The sequence below is a fragment of the Salmo trutta genome, chromosome 18 (genome assembly GCF_901001165.1).
Source record: "Salmo trutta chromosome 18, fSalTru1.1, whole genome shotgun sequence".
NCBI lineage: Eukaryota > Metazoa > Chordata > Actinopteri > Salmoniformes > Salmonidae > Salmo > Salmo trutta.
Window position 1 is genome coordinate 45,506,744 of NC_042974.1, and position 25,832 is coordinate 45,532,575.

Here is a 25,832-nt window from a genome sequence, read left to right on the forward strand (position 1 = left end):
TAGACCACGTGTAACCACGCCAGCCCAGGACCTCCACATCTGTCTTCTTCTCCTGTGGACTTGTCTGAGACCAGCCACCTGGGCAGCTGATGAAACTGTGGGTTTGCACAGCCGAAGAATTTCTTCACAAACTGTCAGAAACTGTCTCAGGGAAGCTCACTTGTGTGCTCGTTGTCCTCACCAGGTTCTTGATCTGTGGGCAAATGCTCATCTTCGATGGCCATTGGCACACTGGAGAAGTGTCCTCTGATCATCGTTGTCAGTGATCACCGTTGTGTCGTTGGAAAACTTAAAGATTGTGTTGGAGTCGTGCTTTGGCTACGCAGTCGTGGGTGAACAGAGAGTACAGGATCGGACTAAGCACGCACCCCTGAGGCGCCCCCGTGTTGAGGATCAGCATGGCAGATGTGTTGTTGCCTAACCTCACCACCTGGGGGTGTGTTTCAAATAAGGGCTGTGTTTTGTGTAGGCTTACCCTGTTGTGACATTTTGATAACCATGTAAATCTCTCTTGGACAAGGTGACTTTTATCATTATATTCAGCTCTATTTACTCTCAGATTCAAAAATGCTAATTAGAGTCAAAGTAGACATCATGCAAAACTACAAATCCCTGCTGACACATTTGCTAACAAATATTGTGTCAATTTAAAACGTGAACAAGACAGTTCACAGAATTGTCAATTTAAAGAAACTGAGCCAATTTATTAATTACTATATTTAGCTAATATTAGATAGTTAATCCAAAGATTCTTAATTTTGCCTCGATTTGGCAGTCGTGTCCAGATCATCATGGCATTTGTATATTGTATGTGGGCTACTAACAGCTTACTACACAACATACACTTAGTTTTATTTTCTTAGCTACAGTATACATATCTCCCCGGCATATTACATAATTTATGCAGCAGCACACAATATATTTTGGGACTCACCTTGTTGTGCTGTGTTCACTTTTTTTGTAGTTCTTACTTTTATGCCTTTTCTCTCCAATTTTGTGGTATCCAATTGGTAGTTACAGTCTTGTCTCATCGCTGCAACTCCCATACAAACTCAGGAGAGGCGAAGGTCGTGAGCCATGCGTCCTCCGAAACACAACCCAGCCAATGTGTTGGGGGAAACACCGTACACCTGGCGACCGTGTCAGCGTCGCCAGGTGAGACACGATGAGACAAGAACATCCCTGCTGGCCAAACCCTGCCCTAATCTAGACGACGCTCGACCAATTGTGCGCCGCCCCATGGATCTCCCAGTCGCGTCAGAACCTGGACGCGAACCAGGATCTCTAGTGGCAGTTAGACCACTACGCCACTCGAGAGGCCCCGTGTTGTGCTCACTTGAAGAGGAAGGTGGCACGGCGGTCCTTCGTGGGCAAATTTTGTCATCAAACTGTCATCAAAGTCTGGCATTCTCTGGATTTATGGTGCTTTCAAGACAACTGGGAACTCGGAAACAAACAAGGTTGAATCATAATGTCAGTGATCTTCAGGTCGGAGCTCTAGAAAGAGGTCCTAGTTCCTGACTTGGAATTCCGAGTTGGATGACGTTCAAAACGTATTTTCCCAGTCTGAGCTGGGATTTCCCAAGTTTGAGATTTCCCAATTCCGAGTTTCCAGTTGTTTTGAACGCAGAAGAAGTCATGCTGGATTGACAGCATGGCCAATGTTGAATGTTTCTCCTTTTAATCTTGAAAAAGAGACCCTTAAACCCAGACTTGGACCACACACGCACTCCACTGAATAGCAGGCTAGTGATTGTTTTGCAATGCTTGCAGTTAGCCACTGATTCCTTCCAAACCACTCATTGTTGAATTTGCGATTTCTAATTTATTGTGTATTGTGTAATGTCCAATGGCTCTATAATTGATCTTCATATGACAAGGATTTGCCAGTAGATTATCGACTTGATTCATGATGATGACTGCTGACTTGCTAGCTAAGATTTTGAAAGTATGTATGTTGACATGATCAGTCCAATCAAAGCTAGGTAGATATAACGTGATTTGACGTGGTCCCGTGTGGCTCAGTTGGTAGAGCATGGTGTTTGCAACGCCAGGGTTGTGGGTTCGATTCCCATGGGGGACCAGTACGAAAAATATACTTTTTTTAATGACATGTATGCATTCACTACTGTAAGTCGCTCTGGATAAGAGCGTCTGCTAAAATGTAAATGTATGTAAATGTATCTGTGGCCAATGACCTTGAGCCTTCTTGGATTATTTTTTATTTTTTTTACAGTACACTGCGAACTATGAATTCTATCTGATGGTGTTTGCATGTTTAGGTAAAAAGACAAATAATGTCTCGTTCGGAACACTGACAAGTAGAGAGCTTTTTTTGTTCAATCTGATTGGGTGGGCTTGGCTCCCCGGTGGGTGACCCAGGCCCACCCGCGCCTACGTGGCTGTTGTCTATTATTGACATCCACCATAATGTATTGATCACGTTAGAGAATGTTATGCGGTATTGCGTTGGTGTTGCCCCGCCACATTAGTCAGGTGACTGCGGTCAGCTGATTGTCTCCAGACAGACAGAACATGGCCGACCTGTCAGAAGCCCAATGAGGAAACGGTCGAGTTTAGCATAATCGATTCTCTTTTCACGCCGTTTGGTTTGGGCTCATATTTTACTATCGTGGACAACATTTGCCAACAGTAATTAAGGTGAGTTTAATAAGAAGATCCATGTAAGTGCGAGTGTAGGCTCTCAATGAATCACTGCCTAGCTAACGTTAGCTAGCTAACTGTTAGCTCGGGTGATAACGCATATAGAAGGGTTTATACATATCTTTGACTTTAACAAGCCTGTCTCAGGCGGTGCATAAACATTCACTCAACTAACTATCTAACTAGCATTCCAAAGAACATTTTGCGAAAGCTTGTGACTTCCCAATGAAACCTTGCACTGCTGTGTTCGTAGTTTGCTAACTAGCTAATATGGCTTGCATGCAAGAAAGAGGCCGGCGGTGGCAGCTCATTTAGTTCGCATTTGACAATGCATACCTGTCGCTATTAAGTTATAATTTGGGGTTATTTTCGACAGATCAGGGATGTAAGTTATGCATTACGTCTTGCAACGGAAACCGTTTATTGTTTAAGAGCCGAACGAAACGGGGAAGCACCTAACAGAATTTATCCAATAGAAACTTTAGTTTTCCGTTTGGCTTAAACAGTTTCCAAAAGGCGAAACTTTTTGCAACAGAATTGGCTTTTGCAATTGTCACGCTGAACCCCCGTTTGAAATGTTTTCTCCTGTTTATTACCATTGAACAAGCCCCAAATATTGTTTCAGATGAGCGGGTTGCCTGATGGCATGGCGAATGTCCCCAGCCAGAGCAACCACGCCGGGGAGGATGGCCAGGTGTGGGAGAGAGCCTGGACCCTGGAAGAAATGCGACAGACCAGCGCCAACTGGTCCCTGGCTGCAGACTCAGGGGTAGGCTAATTGGCATATGTCTATGGCCTTCATTTAGGCTAGTATCTCCTGAGTTATTATTCAGTCTCTGATTACCTGCCAGTTTTGTCTGCATTCAGCAATGTGTAATCCTCTTAATCTACATATTATGGGTAGAGGAATCACACAGCATTGTAAACATAATCTCTTCCATGCGAATGCATTACTAACTATTTATCTTAGGGCCAAACACAATGGATGCTTGTGTAGCTCAGTTGGTAGAGCATGGTGTGTGCAACACCAAGGTTGTGGATTCGATTCCCACGGGGGCCAGTACAAAAAAAAATGCCTGAAATGAAATGTATGCATTCACTACTGTAAGTCGCTCTGGATAAGAGCGTCTGCTAAATGACTAAAATGTAAATGTAGATACACTATTGAATAGATGAAGATGAAACCGATGTTAGTATCACCTCCTCCACAGCTCTTCCTGTTCCTGCAAGACTTCTCCCAGAGAATGCTGTCAAAGACTCATGAGATAGAGAAGCAGCTGGATGGACTGATCAGGGACACGAAGGCCACAGACTGCTGCCTGCATACTGTCTTCAACGACTTCCTCATGCTCTCCAACACACAGTTCATTGAAAACGTATGTTGTGGTGTGAACAGGAAATACCATGGTTGTATTCGTTAGATAATTTTAACGGAAGAAAATGGACACAGAGTCTTGTCACAGGACCTTGTCCACAAAGCTTCTGAGTAGGAGTACTGATCTAGGATCAGTTGAGCTTTTTAGTTCATAATGAATAAGAGTAATTTGACAGATCCAAGATCAGCACTCCTACTCTAAGATGCTTTGTTACAGATTTTTTTAACATTTCTTTAATTTTACTATGGTGTGCCCAAATGAACACTACCCATGTCTTGTTCCTCTGTTGAGCTAGGTGCCCCTCTTCTTTCGATGATGGTTGTGCTGTGTTGGACATTTTCCAGACCTTTTGAAATTTAACAAGCTTTTAACCTAATTAAGAAAATATTAATCGTGTTACATGGTAAGGAAAATGTAAGTCATCCCCCTGGGACTATCAGGAACTGAGTCCTCTTGTATTTAATCATGTGGTTACTGATGGTGGCTCCGCTATTTGCTGACTATCACAGAGGGTGTTATGTTTCATAGATTTTAACTCATTCTTGTATTGATAGTGTGATGTTACTGATCTTTGTTTGTTGATCTCAGAGAGTGTATGATGAGGAGGTGGAGGAGCCAGTGCCAAAGGCTGAGACCTTGGAGAGACAACCTGAACTGGTAAATAATCTACCTGTTCCTTCCCGGGTATGTCGGTTTTTGTGATGTCACAGGTCTACACATAACATCTTAATATCCTCCCTTGGGTTAATGTTAAATTCAATTCCCCCTCAGGAGAAGACTCGTGAGCAGAAGGAAGCTGAGCTTATCCCTAAAGTCCAGGAAGCAGTGAACTTCGGTCTGAGGGTGCTAGACTCTGCCTTTGAACAATTGGACATCAAAGCAGGAAACTCTGACTCGGAGGACGAGGAGGCCACAGACAGAGTGGAGCCAATACTAGAGCCCAAGGTGAGGGTGGAATCATCTGGAAACATACAGGATTACAGACGAAATTCAAGTTACTTATGCCTGCGGATATCATGTTAGGATTAATACTAGGGGTGTAATATGTGTATTCGTACCGAACCGTTTGGTACAGGGACCTTGATACATTAAAAAAAGACCTAGGCTTACCTATTCGGTCCCTACCTAACCTATGCCTCTTGAGTAAATCTGAGCTGAAAAAACATTTCACGCTATTCTGTTAAAACAACTAGAGTCTATGGGCACGTTGTAATCAAAATGTATGTCTTAATTGGCACATTTCAAACTGTCCTTTTGTGAGGCACACCTGGAAACTTGTTCTGTATGATGGCTAGTGGTGGGGTCGACAAACCAGGAGGATTCTCCATCGTTTCCAGTTTGGGAACATTTTGGTCTTCCAGTAGATTACAACGGCGATGAACAGAGAGAGTATGTCGCCACTGCTCAACGAGAATGGCCTATGTAGCTGCCATCACCTCAAACATGTTGACACATTTATGCGAACTTCACTCCAGTATTCCTACCACCGGAGCAAAAAAACAACACAACTTTGTCTTCCCTCTGCATTCAAGTAGCTCTTCGCAGCTGATTCTGACCTGGCCAAAGAAATTACAAGGGCGGTTAGGTATGCTTATAGCCATGAATATGCGCACATTCTCGGTGGTTGAGAAGAATGGGGGCTTTTAACACCTCGTGAAAGTGCTCGAGCCACATTATGAAATTCGCGCTCTTGTACCCATTTCATCAAACAGGTAGTACCCACTCTATATAAGAAAGCAGAAGTTGTCAAAGAATTGGCCAACGCACCCAGTGTTGCGCTTACTACAGATGGATGGACCTCCAGGGCTACAGAGAGCTACTTCACAGTCACAGCCCGTCATGTTACGCCAGAGTGGGAAATGAGAAGGACCGTGCAACAGACACACCCCCTTTATGAGAGTCACACTAGTGCGCATATTTTTGTCTTTGTTAGAGAACATTATAGCATAGGCCTATACAATATCTGAGCCATGTTTACATATTGATTTCACACACATATTGCACTTTGTTTTATCGTTGTTGATGAGAAATCGTGTGTTTTCAGTTAAGAAAATACAACGTGTGGTATTCCTGATTGTGCTCTTATCAGGCATTATAAACTGGATGGTTCGAGCCTTGAATGCTGATTGGCTGACAGTGGTATATCAGACCGTATACCACATGTATGACAAAACATTTCTTGTTACTTGTTACTGCTCTAACCAGTTTATTATAGCAATAATGCACCTCGGGGGTTTGTGTTATATGACCTATATACCACAGCTAAGGGCTGTATCCAGGAACTCTGCATTGCGCTCGAGTTTAAGAACAGCCCTAAGCAGTGGTATATTGGCTATATACCACACCCCCTGGTGCCTTATTGCTTAATTATATGACTCATAATCCTACACTAAATGGCCAAAAGTATGTTAACACTGCTTCAAATTAGTGGATTCGGCTACACCCTTTGCTGACAGGTGTATAAAATCGAGCACACAGCCATGCAATCTCCATAGACAAACATTGGCTCGTACTGAAGAGCTCAGTGCCTTTCAACGTTGCACCGTCATAGGATGCCACCTTTCCAACTAGTCAGTTCGTAAAATTTATGCCCTGCTAGAGCTGCCCCGGTTAACTGTAAGTGCTGTTATTGTGAAGTGGAAACGTCTAGGAGCACCATGCGCAATGCCAAGCGTCGGCTGGAGTGGTATAAAGCTCGCCGCCATTGGACTTTGGAGCAGTCAACCCGTTCTCTGGAGTGATAAATCTGGCATTCCAACTGACGAATCTGGCTTGGCGGATGCCAGGACAATGCTACCTGCCGCAATTCATAGTGCCAACTGTAAAGTTCGGTGGTGAGGAATAATGGTCTGGGGCTGTTTTTCATGGTTCGTGCTAGGCCCTTTAGTTCCAGTGAAGGGAAATCTTAACGCTACAGCAATGTTCCAACATCTAGTGAAAAGCCTTCCCAGAAGAGTGGAGGCTGTTAAAGCAGCAAAGGGGGGACTAACGCCATATCAATGCCCATGAATTTGGAATGAGATGTTCTTGGCCATGTAGTGTATATGTAATCAGGAATACTAACACTTTGTATTTTCGTAAGTCAACAAATATTAACTACAGTAACTGTTGGCATTTCCGAAACAAAACCAATCCGTGTTCCCAAAACTGCAATACGTACCGAAACTGTGGGTTTGGTTAACTGTTACACCCCTAATAGGTATCCAGTATATCTAAGGGAGGATTGGCACTCCTCTGAGTCTGGTTCCTCTCAAGTTTTCTTCCCTGGCTGATCTTTCCTTGCCACTCTGCTTCTGATTTCTCTTTTGGGTCTAGGTCGTAATAACTACTTTGTGACAATTGTTGATGTAAAAGGCGTGTTTTTGAGTAACATTTGAATGGTTCTGCCCGTGTAGACCAATGTTATCTGTCTGCTTTCTCCCCCCTCTTTCTTTCTCCAACCCCCCTCTTGCTGTGTCTGTAGGACCTGTACGTGGACAGGCCTTTACCGTATCTTATTGGCTCTCAACTTTTTATGGAGCAAGACGACGTAGGACTGGGAGACCTTTCCAGTGAAGGTAGGTCACTTCAACTTTGTTCTTAATATACTATTTCTACTGAAAGAAAGTCTGTGTATATTCTTAGCATGTGTTTTATATTGTTAGTGTTCAATACTCTCTTCCAAGCATAGTGTTTGTTGTGTAACATTAATGTTTCTCATGTATTTTTTTGTAATGAAAAGAAATCTCTGCACACTCTGGATCAATGCACAATTTTCTACTTATTTAGGCTGCGCTTTTGGTTGTCAGACCTTCATCAGAGCATACAAAACACATGACAGAGACCACATATAGGCAACGTGCGTCAATGCAATCAGACATGATGAGCAAAACCTGTGTAAAACACAAACGCCAGGAGGCACATGAATAATCAGTTATCTCAGAAGAAGTCTGAATTCGAAACAATTTATATTTTTTCGTTTTAAGACCAGGAAAAGCCTGGCTAAAAACCAGGAAAAGCCAGGCTAAAAAAAGTCATAAATGACAGGAACCACATAAAGCCAGGGGTTAGGGGGAAACATATTAAAGCATGGCCCTCATGTCAAAATCAGTAAGCCCTGATGGATGTAAAGTACCAAGTGTTTGAGTCCAAAAGAGTTCTCTTTTGCACCGTGTTTTCTCAGTGTTCAAATCACATTTTATTTGTTACATGCTTTGTTAACAGGTGTAGACTAACAGTGAAGTGCTTACTTGCCAACAATGCAGAGAGAAATAATAGAAAGTAAAACCATATAATACATACACAATGAGTAATGATAACTTGACTATATAGTGACAGATATTAAACAGTAGCAGCAGCGTATGTGATGAGAAAAAAAAGGTAAATGCAGCTAGTCTGGGTAGCTATTGGTTAACTATTTAACTAACTATTTAGCAGTCTTATGGCTTGGGGTAGAAGCTGTTCAGGGTCCTGTTAGTTCCAGACTTGGTGCACTAGTACCGCTTGCTGTGCGGTAGCAGAGAGAACAGTCTGACAAGGGTGGCTGGAGTCTTTGACAATTTTTAGGGTCTTCCTCTGACACCGCCTGGTATAGAGGTCCTGGATACCCTCTGTTGGAGGACAGTACTCAGATTTCCATACCATGCCTGTGCCATCCTGGGATATACAGTAATAACGGTAGTGCACACAAGGGGCGCACTTTTATTTTACAAACGTTAAAAAATTAAATATACTTACCACAATGCTCACAAAATGTTAACAAGTACAACGGAACCACCATAGTGGATGCTAGGTAAATGCTAACGACCGCATACAAACATTCACTACTAAGACAGACAATCCAGCTAATGCAAGTATCTCGAAACGCAGTTTGCAGCATGCACAAAACAAATATTAGACAGCAGGGATCTTAATCCAAGAAGCTTGATCTTGCAAGCTAATGTTAGCCACTTAGCTAACATTAAAGGGGTTTTTCTGGTTGTGCAGCTGTAGACTTTTATGAGGATCTGAGGGCCCCTGCCAAGTATTTTCAGCCTCCTGAAGGGGAAGAGCTGTTGTCATGCCCTCTTCATGACTTAGTTGGTGTGTGTCGACCATGATAGACCCTTAGTTATGTGCACACTGAGGAACTTGAAGCTCTCGACCCGTTCCACTACAGCCTCGTAGATGTGAATCCGTTTGCTGTAGTCCACGATCAGCTCCTTTGTCTTGCTGATATTGAGAGGGAGGTTGTTGTTCTGGCACCACACTGCCAGGTCTCTGACCTCCTCCCTACAGGGTGTCTCATCGTCGTCGGTGATCAGGCTTACCACCGTCGTGTCGTCTACAAATTTAAGGATGGTGTTGGAGTCGTGCGTGGCAAATCAGTCGTGGGTGAACAGGGAGTACAGGAGGGGACTAAGCACGCACCCCTGAGGGGCCCCCGTGTTGAGGGTCAGAGTGGCGGATGTGTTGCTGCCTACCCACCACCTGGGGGCGGCCGTCAGGAAGTCAAGGATCCAGTTGCAGAGGGATGTGTCCAGTCCTAGGGTCCTTAGTTAATTGAGCTTGTAGGGCACAATGGTGTTGACTACAGCTCAGCATTCAATGAAAAGCTTTTTACATAGGTGTTCCTCTTTTCCAAGTGGGAGAGGACAGTGTGTACTGCAATAGAGATTGCGTCATCTGTGCATCTGTTGTGGCAGTATGCGAATTGGAGTGGGTCCAGGGTGTCTAGGATGATGGTATTGATTTGAGCCATGACCAGCCTTTCAAAGCATTTCATGGCTACAGATGTGAGTGCTACGGGACAATAGTCATTTTGGCAGGTTACCTTAGTGTTCTTGAGCACAGGGACTATGGTAGTCTGCTTGAAACATGTACAGTTGAAGTCAGAAGTTTACATAAACTGAGTTTAACCTCTCTAGGGTATGTGGGACGAAATAGTCCCACCTACTCAACAGCCAGTGGAATCCCGTGGCGCGATATTCAAATACCTTAGAAATGCTATTACTTCAATTTCTCTAACATATGACTATTTTACACCATTTTAAAGACAAGACTCTCGTTAATCTAACCACACTGTCCGATTTCAAAAAGGCTTTACAACGAAAGCAAAACATTAGATTATGTCAGGAGAGTACCCAGCCAGAAATAATCAGACACCCATTTTCAAAGCAAGCATAAATGTCACAAAAACCAAAACCACAGCTAAATGCAGCACTAACCTTGATGATCTTCATCAGATGACACTCCTAGGACATTATGTTATACAATACATGCATGTTTTGTTCAATCAAGTTCATATTTATATCAAAAAACAGCTTTTTACATTAGCATGTGACGTTCAGAACTAGCATACCCACCGCAAACTTCCGGTGAATTTACTAAATTACTCACGATAAACGTTCACAAAAAACATTACAATTATTTTAAGAATTATAGATACAGAACTCCTTTATGCAATCGCGGTGTCCGATTTTAAAAGTAGCTTTTCGGCAAAAGCACATTTTGCAATATTCTCAGTAGATAGCTCGCCATCACGGGCTAGCTATTTTGACACCCAGCAAGTTTAGCTTTCACCAAACTCCGATTTACTATTAGAAAAGTTTGATTACCTTTGCTGTTCTTCGTCAGCATGCACTCCCAGGACTTCTACTTCAATAACAAATGTTGTTTTGGTTCAGAATAATCCATAGTTATGTTCAAATATCCTCTGTTTTGTTCTTGCGTTCAAGACACTATCCGAAGGGTGACGCGCGGACGCGTATCGTGACGACAAAATTCTAAATATTCCATTACCGTACTTCGAAGCATGTCAAACGCTGTTTAAAATCAATTTTTATGCGATTTTTCTCGTAAAAAAGCGATAATATTCCGACCGGGAAACCCTGTTTTCGTTCAAAGACTCAGTTGAAAATGGCCTCTTGACATGCACGTGCGCGCCCGTCTCATTGTTCTCAGATCGACCACTTAGGTTAAACAGCGTTTGACATGCTTCGAAGTACAGTAATGGAATATTTAGAATTTTGTCGTCACGATACGCGTCCGCGCGTCACCCTTCGGATACTGACCTGAACGCACGAACAAAACGGAGGTATTTGAATATAACTATGGATTATTTGGAACCAAAACAACATTTGTTGTTGAAGTAGAAGTCCTGGGAGTGCATTCTGATGAAGAACAGCAAAGGTAATCCAATTTTTCTTATAGTAATTCTGAGTTTAGTGAGCACCAAACTTGGTGGGTGTCAAATTAGCTAGCTTGTGATGGCCGAGCTATATACTCAGAATATTGCAAAATGTGCTTTCGCCGAAAAGCTATTTTAAAATCTGACACCGCGATTGCATAAAGGAGTTCTGTATAGAGGTCGACCGATTATGATTTTTCAACGTCAATACCGATTATTGGAGGACCAAAAAAGCCGATGCCGATTTTATAATGATTTAAATATATATATTTATACACACACACACACACACACAGCTCTGAAGTGACAACAATACTGAAGAGTCTGCTTAGGAGACAAATACTCTCAACAAAATAGAGTTTAAGTTACCTGTGATGAATGCTGAAAACAAAAACTGTAATTTCTATATGCAGGAAATCCTATTTCAATAATGGGCATGGTAAGAATTGACTACCAAAGTGCGAGTCATAATTCCCATGATACCTTCTAGCAAAATCTGAAAAGCGGTTCCTTCATTTATTCCATAGGATATTTTTAGATTAATTTAAAATAAGGTCTGTGTTTGGTTTAGGCTTACACCACCTTGCCAATTTTATAACTGTGTAGATATCCATAGAAAATAACTCTGATCAATATAAGCGAAGATAATTTCTTTTGTAGAGTGGATTTATGAAAATATGTTGACAAACATTACCTAGTGAGATTTACACGGGTATCAAAACGCCGAGGCGGTTTAAGCACAAAACACAGACCTTATTTGAAGTAGATCAAGACATTCTCTATGGAAGACATGAACGGTAAAATAACGAAGGAACCCCTTTCAAGTTCAGCCGCAAGTTATTACAGGAATTATGATGCGTCGACTATTTCTCTCTAAACCATATACCTTTGACTATTACAAGCCTGCTGCTGCCTACCACCGCTCAGTCAGACTGCTCTATCAAATATCAAATCATAGACTTAACTATAATATAATAAACCTTAGTTTCCGGATTTGACCATATTAATGACCTATCATCTCGAAAACATTATTCTTTCAGTGACATACGGAACCGTTCCATATTTTATCTAACGGGTGGCATCCATAAGTCTAAATATTCCTGTTACATCGCACAACCTACAATGTTATTTCATAGTTCCGTAAAATTCTGGCATATTAGTTCGCAATGAGCCAGAGTCTGTATACCCTGATTCTGCGTGCAACGAACGCAAGAGAACTGACACAATTTCACTTGGTTAATATTGCCTGTTAACCTGGATTTCTTTTAGCTAAATATGCAGGTTTAAAAATATATACTTCTGTGTATTGATTTTAAGAAAGGCATTGATGTTTATGGTTAGGTACAGTCGTGCAACGATTGTGCTTTTTTTTCGCAAATGCGCTTTTGTTAAATCATCCCCGTTTGGCGAAGTCGGCTGTCTTTGTTAGGAAGAAATAGTCTTCACAGTTCGCAACGAGCCAGGCGGCCCAAACTGCTGCATATACCCTGACTCTGTTTGCAGGAGAAGTGACACATTTTCCCTAGTTAAAAGAAATTCATGTTAGCAGGCAATATTAACTAAATATGCAGGTTTAAAAAGATATACTTGTGTATTGATTTTAAGAAAGACATTGATCTTTATGGTTAGGTACACGTCGGAGCAAAGACAGTCCTTTTTCGCGAATGCGCACCACATCGATTATATGCAGGACAGGCTAGATAAACTAGTAATATCATCAACCATGTGTAGTAAACTAGTGTTTATGATTGATTGATTGTTTTTTATAAGATAAGTTTAATGCTAGCTAGCAACTTACCTTGGCAACGTAAAGCAGGTGGTTAGAGCGTTGGGCGAGTTAACGTAAGGTTGCATCCCCAAGCTGACAAGGTCAAAATCTGTCGTTCTGCCCCTGAACAAGGCAGTTAACCCACCGTTCCTAGTCCGTCATTGAAAATAGGAATGTGTTCTTTAACTGACTTGCCTAGTTAAATGAAGGTTTAAAAAATAAAAATAAAAAAAATTGGCAAATCGGTGGCCAAAAATACCGATTACCGATTGTTATGAAAACTTGAAATCGGCCCTAATTAATTGGCCATTCCGATTAATCGGTTGACCTCTAGTTCTGTATCTATAATTCTTTAAATAATTGTTATGTATTTTGTCAACGTTTTATCATGCGTAATTTAGTAAATTCACCGGAAGTTTGCGGTGGGTATGCTGGTTCTGAACATCACGTGCTAATGTAAAAAGCTATTTTTTGATATAAATATGAACTTGATTGAACAAAACATGCATGTATTGTATAACATAATGTCCTAGGTGTGTCATCTGATGAAGATCATCAAAGGTTAGTGCTGCATTTAGCTGTCTTCTGGGTTTTTGTGACATATATGCTTGCTTTGAAAATGGCTGTCTGATTATTTTTGGCAGGGTACTCTCCTGACATAATCTAATGTTTTGCTTTCGCTGTAAAGCCTTTTTGAAATCAGACAATGTGGTTAGATTAACGAGAGTCTTTTAAAATGGTGTAAAATAGTCATATGTTTGAGAAATTGAAGTTATAGCATTTTTTAGGTATTTGTATTTCGCGCCACGTGATTCCACTGGCTGTTGACTAGGTGGGACGTTTGCCCAGGGAGGTTAAAGGCACAGTCAACTTAGTGTATGTAAACTTCTGACCCATTGGAATTGTGATACAGTGAATTGTAAGTGAAATCTGTCTGTAAACAATTGTTGGAAAAATGACTTGTGTCATGCACAAAGTAGATGTCCTAACCAACTTGCCAAAACTATAGTTTGTTAACAAGAAATTTGTGGAGTGGTTGAAAAACAAATTTTAATGACTCCAACTTAAGTGTATGTAAACTTCCAACTTCATCTGTAGGTGTTACAGACTGGGTCAGGGAGAAATAAAAAATGTCAGTGAAGCCACTTGCCAGCTGGTCAGCGAATGCTCTGAGTACACGTCCTGGTAATATGTATGGTCCTGCGGCCTTGTGAATGTTAACCTGTTTAACGGTCTTACCTACATTGGCTTGATCACAAAGTCGTCTGGAACAGCTGGTGCTCTCATGCATGGTTCAGCGTTGCTTTCCTCGAAGTGAGCATAGAAAACGTGTATCTCGTCACGTAGGTTTGCATAACTGGGCAGCTCGTGGGTGTGTTTCCCTGTAATCCACATTCGACGAGCGTCAGAGACGGTCTTCGTCGTGTATTGATGCTTTTCCTCTTTGATGGTTCGTTGAAGGCGTAGTGGGATTTCTTATAAGCATGCGGATTAGTTTCCCGCTCCTTGATAGTGACAACTCTATCTCCTCTGGGTGAAAGTTAAACTTTTTTAATACCCTGAAAACGTAAAGACACTGAACATTTTGTTCAAGTGGCAGGCAACAGGGTAATTGTCATCATTACGCCTTATGGTGCTCTTATGCTCACTAATTCTTTGCTTAAAGGGATACTTCAGGATTTTGGCAATGAAGCCCTTTGTCTACTTTCTCAGTCAGATGAACTCGTCAATAAAAATGTTATGGCCATATCACATGGGCAACATAAGATGCAATTAACATTCATAGTGTAACATGTAATAAAGCCTTTAACGTTAAACCTTTTACCAGACCGAGGGTGTCTAAAGTCAGAGCTTTTTACTTTACACTGCGCAATTGCCACAGGGATGATTGCCATTTCTGAGAGGCGCAAGGAGGGTTTGTTTGGAGCCAGAGTTAATGCTTGCTCTAGCAAGTTTTTATTGCTGAAGTTTGAACATTGTTTATAAACAAAAAGAGGGGAATTTTTTAATAGTTGGCTCAGGGTAGGATCAGATGTAAGTAGATGCCAGTGCTGCATCACAGAATGTTTGATCATATATGCTTTAGGGGTAAATGTGGTTCTACATGTAACAAAGCCGTTTTCACACTTTTGCCCAGCAACTCTTGGCATAGTTTGGAGAGTGCATCACAATACGCTTCCTCCACGTACTGGGAAGCAGGGATTGGAAATTAAATTGTATCCTTTTTTTTGTTCCGTTCCACAGGTCCGACCAGTAAAATAAAGTTCTGAACCGCTTCAAACCCCAAAGTACTGGTTTATATCGTTCCTTTTTAAACTTCTGAAATCATACTTTTTTACATTTAGCTCAACATTAAATTACTTCCCCAATCATGCAGTGCTGATAGAGCAGCTTGCTATGGAGCAGGCAAGCTATAGCTCAATGAGTTGTTTAAATGCGTGATGTAAAGACAATTATAGGGTGCAGTCTTGGGGATGGGTGGAAGAGGAGCGGAGCCATAGATTGAAGCGCTTGGGGTCTTGTGATGACATGCATTATTTGAATTAGGCCCGTTATTATACATACGGAGGAGGGCTTCTATGGAAACTTTGAATGTCTTCGAACTTTAAAGTTGGCTTAGCTAGCTAACAATCTTGTGCGTGAAGCGCGACACCAGAATTAATAACACCTTTAAGTTTTTGTAGTTAATAAATCCAATGCGATAAATATAGTATCCCTAACTAGCATTGAAAAGTTAATTAATTAAAAAGCCCTCTCCTTATCTTTTGAATCATGCTTGTAACATCAGTAGGCTACAGCTCTGCTTTGGAGGAGCAAGTAGCCTACACGTACACTTCAAAGATTCTCAGCTGGCAGCCAGACACTGGAAGAAGTTTCTGATTGACAGAGGGAGGGCTTTGCATAGGTGCTTTTGTTCTGTTTTTTTTGTGGGACTGCAAAAAAAATGCCCGCAATGTAAAATAACTTTATTAACCAGTTCCCATGCTTTTAAATTAACTGTTCTGTTTCACGACAGTATAGATCACTTTCGTTCCCAGTTCTGATTCTGTTCCCTGAAAAATGTTATTTTCCGATATTTGTTTCTCTTCCCAGAACTGGTTCCAACCCCTGCTGGGAAGAGTAACCTCTGTCGAAGAACCTCTGTCATGTATTTTTTGTGAAACTATTGTGTTTTTTTTACTATACAGAAATATCAATCGACAGCGATCGGGACAGTGTTATCGACAGCGAAGATGGCAAAGATGCTGATGTAAGACTTTTTTTCTCTCTCTACTCATCCAGAAAGAAACAGATGTTTTTTAGAGAGTGAAGTTGGCATAATTTTAAATCTTGATCCAAACGAGGTGAAAATACAGAAAATTCTATTTGATTCAGATAATTGTATTATCCCTGTGGTGTTTGTGAACAGCAGTCAGACGAAGACTTTGACCAGGACGAGGAGGGGCCAAGCAGCATTAAGAAGGTGAGGACAATTTTACTCTTGACTGTCAGGGTCAACGTTCAAACCCAGAGTTGGTGGATATCTTTGTCATAACAATAACACACGCACAGGATTGTATCTCTGTGTGAACAATTCTGACAAGGGATGATTAGGGTATTTGCCAATTTTAATCAAAGACGAAACAGAGAAGTGTGCGATTGATTGAATCCTACCTACTCTGGACACTGGCCATAAGAATGCTATTGTTTATGGTGACGATGGTAATGATGTCATTTAGCAAACGCTCTTATCTTAGTCAGGAATGTAAATGCAATTTGCAACAGCATGGATGACATTGAATGATTTCCTCTGCAGAAGTCGTCCATGTTGAGTGATGACGACGAGGGGGAAGAATCAGACATATTTGGAGAATCGGACAAAGACGACGACGATGAGGATTGCATAACGGTATGCTTGTGATTAAAGTTTACTGCTGGATAATGATACTAACATTATTACAAACAGGTCATTTATTAAATATTACAACCTTTATTCATCCAGTTAAGTCAACATTGCTAATACTTTATATGTATGATTTAAGTGAATATAACATGTTAGTTAATTGCATGTTTACATGTCCCCTTGCATGAATATTAAATGTTTTATTCCACCTCTTTTACGTAAGTCTTTGTGTCACATTCAGAACACAGGACCATCATCCTTTGCTGATGAGCTGGCCGCCAGAATCAAAGGAGAACCTATCAGCAAGCCGGAGGGAGATCGCACATGTAAGTTGACTTGATATAACCTGCATGGCTGCAGGAAGATGTTTAGGGGTGGGGCTGCAGAGAGAGAGTGTTTTCCTGTGCTGCTGACAACTATTTTTGTCCGATCATACAGGGGTAATAAAGGTCCAGTGCGCACATTTTGTATTGAATTTTTTTTTTTTTAAATTATGATTTATCAGGGGGTACTTCCCGCAGCTGTGATGACCTGTATTACAAACTGTTCAATACTAAAGTTGGGCGGTATCCAGATTGTCATACCGTTTCTGTACCATACCGGGGCATACAATATTACCGAATGTACCATATCTTAAAAAAGTATATTTTATTTTGATTTTTAATGCACAAAACAATTTAGGCAACAGGAGGGGATTGAAAGTCTCTGCTGTAACCAATAAGCTTCATCTTGACATAGCCACTTAGCTAGCAAGCCAAATGCATAGCTGGAGCCCTGAGCTGGATATCATTTATTTGACACATCTTAGATTTCTTATAGTTCTACTTTCTTATAGATAGAAGCAATGGCGTATATGACGCACTAGGCTAGACAACAACAAAAAAACGCCCTCCTCCTATACCCGCCAAGTAGAAATTGAATAGTTTTAGGGGCAAGGCCATCTGCCAGGGCTATAGAGACTCTACCTGTTGGAAAATTGTATTTTGACCTGTCCTGTTTTTAGGATATGGTGTGTAAACATGTTAGTTCATATTCACATCGAAGCACATTGCTATTTGATAGGGCACCAGAGGCTGTAGACACTCTACCTGTTAGAAAATTGACGGAGCTTTGGTGGAGTGCCGCTGCGCTGTGTCTCTCCAGCAGCAGCATTGGAGAGGCGCGCTGGGCATGGAGAAGATAGATATTGTGCACCCCTGTCTTCGTCAAAGTGGGTGCGTCTTGGTCAGTTTAGCTTGGAAAATACTGCCCTTGTCAATCTGCCGCTCTAATCCTGCTTGATGGACGGGCCGGCCCTGCACGCACTCCCTGTTTCTGTATGATCTTCTCTACTAGCCTGGGTACCAGTGTGTTTCTGCTGTTGATAACTTGTTGCCTTGCCAAACTTGTTTCCTTTTTATGTCAGATGGTCCAGCACCATCCTCAGACAATTGCTTAAATTTTTGGTGTAATTTTCAATTCATGCTTAAAATACAGAAAATCTTGCTGTGTTATGTGATTGCGCAAAACACCTGGCCCTAATTTGTATACAGAAACCATTTGGCACTTGAAGAAAAATCTGCCTAAAGTCAATCATCTTTCCTCCTTGTTTGAATCCTATCATCACTGTTTGCTCCATATAGACTTGAAGATGTGTTTTCAGTTTATGTAGGCCATACATCAAATGTGATGTCATGCAGCACAACATGTCTGTCTTTGCGAATTACAAGAGTACATAGATGTTTCACTTCATATTACCGTATTGTTCTGCATGCTCATGTTTCCTTTCCCATGTCACCTCCATGAAGCGTTATCGTCTGCCTCTAAGAAGAAGAGTAAAACAAAGAAAGAGCCCAAGCCTGAGAGGCCACAGGGTAGGACATTCATTCACTCACTTATGTAAAGGAGGATTTCAGTTACTTTGCGTTGTGAACAAGCACCTAATCTCACACTCTATGCATCCAATTACACTGAGTATACCAAACATTAGGAACACTTTCCTAATATTGTGTCCCCCCCCCCCCTTTGCCCTCATTCATCGTGGCATGGACTCTACAAGGTGACGAAAGCGTTCCACAGGGATGCTGGCTCATGTTGACCCCAATGCCTGGCACCAACTGGCATACCCTGTTCAAAGGCACTTAAATCCTTTGTCTTGCCCATTCACCCTCTGAATGGCTTAAAAATCCATCTTTAACCTGTCTCCTCCCTTTCATCTACACTGATTTTAATTGGATTTAACTAGTGACATCAATAAGGGATCATGGCTTTCATCTGGATACACCTGTTTAGTCTGTCATGGAAAGAGCAGGTGTTCTGAATGTTTGTACACTCAGCTTAGCAGGGAGAATATACACTAACTCTTCAGCAGGGAGAATATACACTAACTCTTCAGCAGGGAGAATATACACTAACTCTTCAGCAGGGAGAATATACACTAACTCTTCAGCAGGGAGAATATACACTAACTCTTCAGTCAGAAGAACATCAGTGGAGGTAGTCTCGCTTCAAAGTAACTGAATTAAATATCATTTGTCATAACTAAGTAATTTTAGAATAAAATGACATTCCATTTGTTTTATTTCTTTTATCTTTATATGTTTCTTGTAGACACAAGACCTGATTTGTTTGTGTTGTTGTAGCTATTGAAGATGACAGTGAGGAGTTGTTTGGGCCGCCGAAGATGGAGGACGAGGACTTCTCTCCGTTCGGAGGGAAAGGAGGCCTCTTCAGCGGAGGAAGAGGACTGTTTGATGATGACGATGAAGTATACTCACCTGAATTCCTTTTTGTAGCTTCCATATCTTAATTTTTAAATGTGACTTACCAATTGTAATTTCATTTAATATGATAGGACAAAATCTATCTGGCTGTTAAAGGCTCCCAAAGAGTATATTTTAATTAGTTTTGTCTGAAACCATAGCAGACCTAATGATATGTTTGTTGTCCAGGGGGATCTATTCTCTGATGCACCTAAACAGCCTGTGGCAGAGGAGAAGACCAGGAACACAGCTCACGCCACAGGTAATAATGGCCCTACAACTAACCGTTGAAACACCAAGGCCGTTTTTTTTATTTAGGGCACTTTATTTAGGGCACTTGTAAACCAACATTTCTTGTTGGGCAAGTTCAAAAAGTAGCTTCCCCTTTCTCTCAGTTTGGGCATGTTATTAACTGAGAATGTTGTTAATTTTGTGCTATGGCTGTGGTCACGGTTTCTAATTTAGTTGTCGTGGGTTACCGTCTTCATTTTTAGATGCTTTTTTCTGGACAGTATTCAGACTTGGACCTGTTTACAGAACTTGTATTTCTCTTATGTTTCTGCCAGAACCTGTCAACTCTGCTAAGAAGATTCCTTCAGTGGCTGTGTCAATATTCCCAGGTAACAGAAACATGCCCCAAGGACAGCAAAGGCCTTTCAAAGATGACATTGATTATAACATAGTAATAACTGTCGGACACTTTTGGGGCTTGAGGACATAATGCCTCTACAGATTCACTCTTACCCTTTTGAAATGGAATTGGAATTTATTCACTGGAAATGGAATTTGTTCAATTCAAACTAAATACTGCAACATAACATGACTACATGTTGACAATTCTGTAATGGTATTGAGAAGATCATCCTCTGAGTCTATCCTGTCCTCCTCTTTTCCCATAGAGAACAGCCTGTTTGGCATTCCCAAGAACTCTGATTCAGTGGAGGGCAGAGAGAACGGCAGTTTAGCCAAACCCAACAAGACCCAGACATCAGCCCCTAGAAACACCTCTTTAGGGGGAGGAGGAGGGGGGCTGTTTGATGACGATGAAGAGGATGACTTCTTCACTGGCAAAAGCCTTAAGAAGTCCAGCTCAGGTAGGTTACTGTTTGACTGACTTCTCTCTAGCACGTTGGGTGAGATCCAAACTTGAAATCAACGATTGTAAAATATCAGTGAAAATCGCAAGTACGTAATTTACTCTTAGGCATGTGAATCTCAAGTTAGGAGTCAGCCTATTTTCACCCTATTTTCATTCATGCAATGAGTTTCACATCTAACATTTTGCCTCACTACATTTTACATTTTAGTCATTTAGCAGACGCTTTTATCCAGAGCAACTTAGTTAGTGCATTCGTCTTAAGATGGGCATGTGGGACAATCCCATATCTCAGTCATAGCTACTTTGAGTATTAATGTACTTACTATCAACAAAGTCAGAGCTAGTAAGGAGGAAAAAAAGTAAAGTGCGAGTGTTAGTTCACAAAAGGCCTTTGGGAGGGACCAGAGGTGGCAGAATGGAGTACTCTGGTTGGGGTGGAGGTTTTGAGCATAGCGAGCTTTGAATGGAAGCCAGTGGAGTGTGCGGAGGAGGGGAGTGACATGGGAGAACTTGAGAAGGTTGAACACCAGGCGGGCTGCAGAATTCTGGATAATTTGTAGGGGTTTGATGGCATAAGCAGGGATCCCAGCCAACAGCGAGTTGCAGTAGTCCAGACAGGAAATGACATGTGCCTGGATTAGGACCTGCGCCGCTTCCTGTGTGAGTTAGGGTCGTACATTACAGATGTTGTAGAGCATGAACCTGCAGGAGTGAGTCACTGCTTTGATGTTTGCAGAGAACCGTGGGGTTGTCAACAGTGATGGAGAGGACTTGGAGCGGGCAGGCCTTCCCTGGATAGAAGAGCAGCTCTGTCTTGTTGAGCTTGAGGTAGTGGGTAGACGTCCAAGATGAGATATCTGCCAGGCACACAGAGATGTGTGTCGCCACCTGGGTGTCAGAAGGGGGGGAGGAGAAAAGTAGTTGTATCACTCACATAGCAATGATAGGAGAGACGATATGACGGTGCCGAGTGATTTCGTGTATAGAGAGAAGAGGAGAGAGCCTAAATCTGAGCCCTGGGGGACACCAGTAGTGAGAGTACGTGGTGCAGAAACAGATCCTCTCCACGTCACCTGATAGGAACGGCCTGGCAGGTGGGATGCAATCCACGAGTGTGCAGATTCTGAGACACCCAGCCCTGAGAGGGTGGAGAGGAGGATAAGATAGTTCAGTGTCGAAGGCAGTGGATAGATCTAGGAGGATGAGAACAGAGGAGAGGGTCAGCTTTTGCAGTGCGGAGAGCCTCTGTGTCACAGAGGAGAGCTGTCTCTGAGTGACCCCTCTTGAAGCCTGACTGGTTAGGGTTAAGAAGATCGTTCTGAGAGCAATAGCGAGGGAGTTGGTCAGAGACAGCACGCTCAAGTGTTTTTGAAAGAAAAGTAAGAAGTGATATCGATCTGTAGTTTTTGATTAGTCTTGGTTTCTTGAGTGGATCGACTCTTGACATTTTGAAGTCAGAGGGGACGCAGCCAGTGGTCAGGGAAGTTAGGAATGGGAGAAGGTCTCCAGAGATGGTCTGGAGGGGATGGGGTCAAGCGGGCAGGTTCTTGGGCAGCCAGACTTCACTAGTCGCAGGATTTAATCTGGAAACGGGAGAAAGCGGACAAGGCATGGGGTAGTTCTTTGTGTGTGGCCAGTGGACTCAATAGGCTGAGTGAATGAGGAGCGGATGTCGTCAACCTTATTTTCAAAGTGTTGACAAAGTAATCCGTGTGGAGTATTAAGGAGGGATGGGAAGGTGGAAAATAATTTCATAGGGTTAGAGGCAGAAGCTTGACATTTTAAGTGATAGAAAGTGGTTTTAGCAGCGTATACAGAGGAAGAGAAGGTAGAGAGGACGGAGTGAAAAAATGATGGGTCCCCCGGAAGTTTCTGTAACCTTGCAATGAGCCATGGAACAGGAGGGGAGGGCCGAGACGGAAGGAAAGGGGACAGTGCGTGTCATGATGTGGAAAGGGAGGAGAGGCAGAATCAGGAGAAAGGAGGGAGAAGGATTTATCAGAAGGGATAGACGAGAGTAGTGGGAGAGAATATTGCATCTGCACATGACAATCTGGGTAGGGTCTGAGTGGGTAGGATTGGAGGAGAGGGAGACAGAAAAGGAAACAAAGTAGTAAGATACCTGGGGGGGGGGTTGCAGTGAGATTAGTAGGCTAACAGTCTCTAGTAAAGATGAGGTCAAGAGTATTGCCTGCCTTGAGTGGCAGGGGACTGGGAAATGGTGAGATCAAAAGAGCCAAGTTGGGGAAAGAAATGAATCGATGGCAGACATCGGGAGGTAGAAGTCACCTAGTACGAAAAGCGGTTAGCAATTGGCAGGAAATGCGCTTACCACAATGTCAAACTCATTGAGGAACTCACAATGTTAAGCTTGAGTGGACAAGTGACGGTGACCGCATGGAATTGAAATGAGGAGCTAGACAACTGAGTCAGGGAGAAAAGAGAATCTCCACAAATAAGTAGCCCTGTCTTGGACTATGACAGAGCACGTAGGCAGAGAGGAGCTGGAGTAGCAGTGTTCTCTGGGGTGATCCATGTCTCTGTCATGGCCAAAACGTCGAGGGACTGAAGAGCAGCATAGGCTGAGATGAACTCGGCGTTCTTGACCACAGATCGGCATTTCCGAACGCTGAGACCAAGAATTCTACATAGGTTGTGAGTGCAGTGTACACTAAATGTAGAAAGGTTGCAGGCAAGGGGTGGGGAGCTTCTGTAAAAAGCCTACAGGGAGAGGAGCGAACATGTATAGAAAACACGCACATAGTTGAAAAAAACTGACAAAATAGCTAAATTTGATTCTTTAAATATACTGAACAAAAATATAAACACATGTAAAGTTGTGATCACGTTTCATGAGCTAGAAATAAAAGATCCCAGAAATGTTCCATACGCACAAGAAGCTTACTGTATTTCTGTAAAATGTGCACAAATTGGTTTACATCCCTGTTCGTGAGCATTTCTCCTTTGATGAGATAATCCATCCACCTGACAGGTGTGGCATATCAAGAAGCTGATTTAAACAGCATGATCATTACACAGGTGCACCTTGTGCTGGGGACAAAAGGCCACTTGAAAATGTGCACTTTTGTCACACAAGACAATGCAACAGATGTCTCAAGTTTTGAGGGAGAATGCGATTGGCATGCTGACTGCAAGAATGTCCACCCGAGCTGTTGCCACAGAAAAACATTTTCATTTCTCTACCATAAGCCGCCTCCCAACATCATTTAAGACAATTTGGCAGTACGTTCAACCGGCCCCATAACTGCAGACCACGTGTAACCACTCCAGCCCAGGACCTCCACATCCGGCTTCTTCACATGCGGGATTGTCTGAGACCAGCCACACGGCATTTGAAACTGTGGGTTAGCACAAACTCTCAGAAACCGTCTCAGGGAAGCCTAACTGCGTGCTCGTCATCCTCACCAGGGTCTTGACCTGATGGCAGTTTGGCGTCGTAACCGATTTTTTTCTTTGGCAAGTTGAATGCACAGATATACTGCGACGAGATCCTGAGACCCATTCTCGTGCCATTCATCCACCGCTATCACCTCATGTTTCAGCATGATAACGCACGGCGCAATGTCACAAGGATCTGTACTCAATTCCTGAAAGCTGAAAATGAAATGAAAAGTAAGTGGAAATCTAAACTGAAATATCCCTTTTAATAGTGGTTGGTGTGTCAACAATCAGCTGCAAGTTGTCAGCCGTTCACAAACCAAGTAGGCTACTGAGAAGACAGACAGCACTTAAAGCAGATGGCACTAGCTAGCAAAAAGACAGTACTAGACAACAGTTTAAGACCAAATGATACTTATCACACCTGGAGATATCAGGAGTCATCTAGCTATAGAATGAAGCACTAAAACTGTATTCAGCGCAAGCACTAATGTGTAACCTGTGTTCAGCTGGACAGAAGAAATCCAAGCAAAAGAAGACAGTGGATCTGTTTGGAGGAGATGATGAAGATGAGGATGGTGACATCTTTAGTGAGAGCTCTGTCGCCCCGCCCACTCTACAGAGCAGGAAGGAGGTGGTAGTGGAGGAAGAAGAGGTGAAACAGGCTCCTCAGAAGAAGGTGAATACTCACATGTGTACATTGTGTTTCCATATTAACAAGTGTTGATTGACTCATGATTTTAGAGTGATTACAGTAATGGATTTGGGATACTTGGTTATCATGATTATAAGTTGCTTACTTACAGCAGTGTTGATGAGTTGTGCTGTTGATGATTTTTGGTTTTAGTAATGAATTATGCTGATGGTTGTTGGTTATAGTGATGAGTTGTGTTATTTGTGTTTAGATGCCAGCAGGAGGCGTCTCCATGTTTGGTCCTGGTACCAAGAGCCTACTAACTGAGGCACTGAAGAAACGACAGCCCTCCACCAGCGAAGAGTCAGAGGAGGTGGGACTCCTCTTTCATCTACCCATCATCTCCCTCATCCATCTCTTTATCTATATTTGTCTATCTACAATCTCTCTCTTATCTATATCTCCCTCACTCTTTCTTCCTAACTCTCTCTTTGTTTCTCTTGCGCTCCTTTTCTTCCCCCCCATGTTGTTCATTACAGAACGGCCCTCCTCCAGACGTGGTGAAAACCCCTACTAAGCAGACAGAAAAACCCCAGGCGAAGAGTCTGTTCTCTGACGATGAGGACTCACAGGTGTGCTTCTTCTTTTTTAACACTCATTCTCAAGTATGCATCCATTTCCTGAATGTTGTTGGAGGTACTTCTCATGCTTATCAATTACATCAATATCTACATGAGCCGTACAATTAGTGCTTAGAACCTTAGGTTGATCATGAAGCATGGTATTGTTTTACAGATGTAACCTCACCTTTCTCTGTCCCTGTCTTTCTAGATATTTCAAACCATCCCTAAGAGTCCGTCTAAACCTGAACCCACAACTCAGAGCAAAGCTCCTCTGTCCATCTTCGATGACGAGGAGGAAGAAGTGAGAAAATGAGCCTGACCTATTTCGGTCCCCAAAATATTATAATTTGTAACTGCGTCTTCATACCTAACCACTTTCTTTCGTCATGCAGGATCTGTTTGCGTCTGCGAAGAAGTCTAAACCAAGCCAAGCTAATGCCGCCACTCCAAAAGTCAAGAAACCTGTCTCTAGCTCCCTCTTCAGTGATGACGAGGTAA

At 42.3% G+C, this 25,832-nt stretch overlaps 1 protein-coding gene across 8 annotated transcripts in view; it reads left to right on the forward strand.

Annotated features, from left to right (window-relative positions):
• The first annotated feature begins 2,510 nt into the window (after positions 1-2,510).
• washc2c (WASH complex subunit 2C) overlaps positions 2,511-25,832 on the forward strand; it is a 37,569-nt gene continuing 14,247 nt past the window's right edge. For 4 of the 8 annotated variants that reach the window (XM_029698756.1, XM_029698763.1, XM_029698759.1 and 1 more), the window contains exons 1-20: positions 2,511-2,661; positions 3,290-3,433; positions 3,876-4,040; positions 4,629-4,724; positions 4,812-4,985; positions 7,504-7,597; positions 16,144-16,205; positions 16,365-16,418; positions 16,752-16,844; positions 17,080-17,164; positions 18,626-18,691; positions 19,460-19,584; positions 19,769-19,841; positions 20,146-20,199; positions 20,479-20,673; positions 24,587-24,756; positions 24,983-25,084; positions 25,251-25,343; positions 25,543-25,635; positions 25,727-25,828. In XM_029698756.1, coding sequence (XP_029554616.1) covers positions 3,290-3,433; positions 3,876-4,040; positions 4,629-4,724; positions 4,812-4,985; positions 7,504-7,597; positions 16,144-16,205; positions 16,365-16,418; positions 16,752-16,844; positions 17,080-17,164; positions 18,626-18,691; positions 19,460-19,584; positions 19,769-19,841; positions 20,146-20,199; positions 20,479-20,673; positions 24,587-24,756; positions 24,983-25,084; positions 25,251-25,343; positions 25,543-25,635; positions 25,727-25,828 — 2,040 coding nt within the window. In that variant the 5' untranslated portion in view covers positions 2,511-2,661. The remainder of the gene's footprint in view (positions 2,662-3,289; positions 3,434-3,875; positions 4,041-4,628; positions 4,725-4,811; positions 4,986-7,503; positions 7,598-16,143; positions 16,206-16,364; positions 16,419-16,751; positions 16,845-17,079; positions 17,165-18,625; positions 18,692-19,459; positions 19,585-19,768; positions 19,842-20,145; positions 20,200-20,478; positions 20,674-24,586; positions 24,757-24,982; positions 25,085-25,250; positions 25,344-25,542; positions 25,636-25,726; positions 25,829-25,832) is intronic. The other 4 variants (XM_029698760.1, XM_029698761.1, XM_029698762.1 and 1 more) reach the window with 4 other exon arrangements.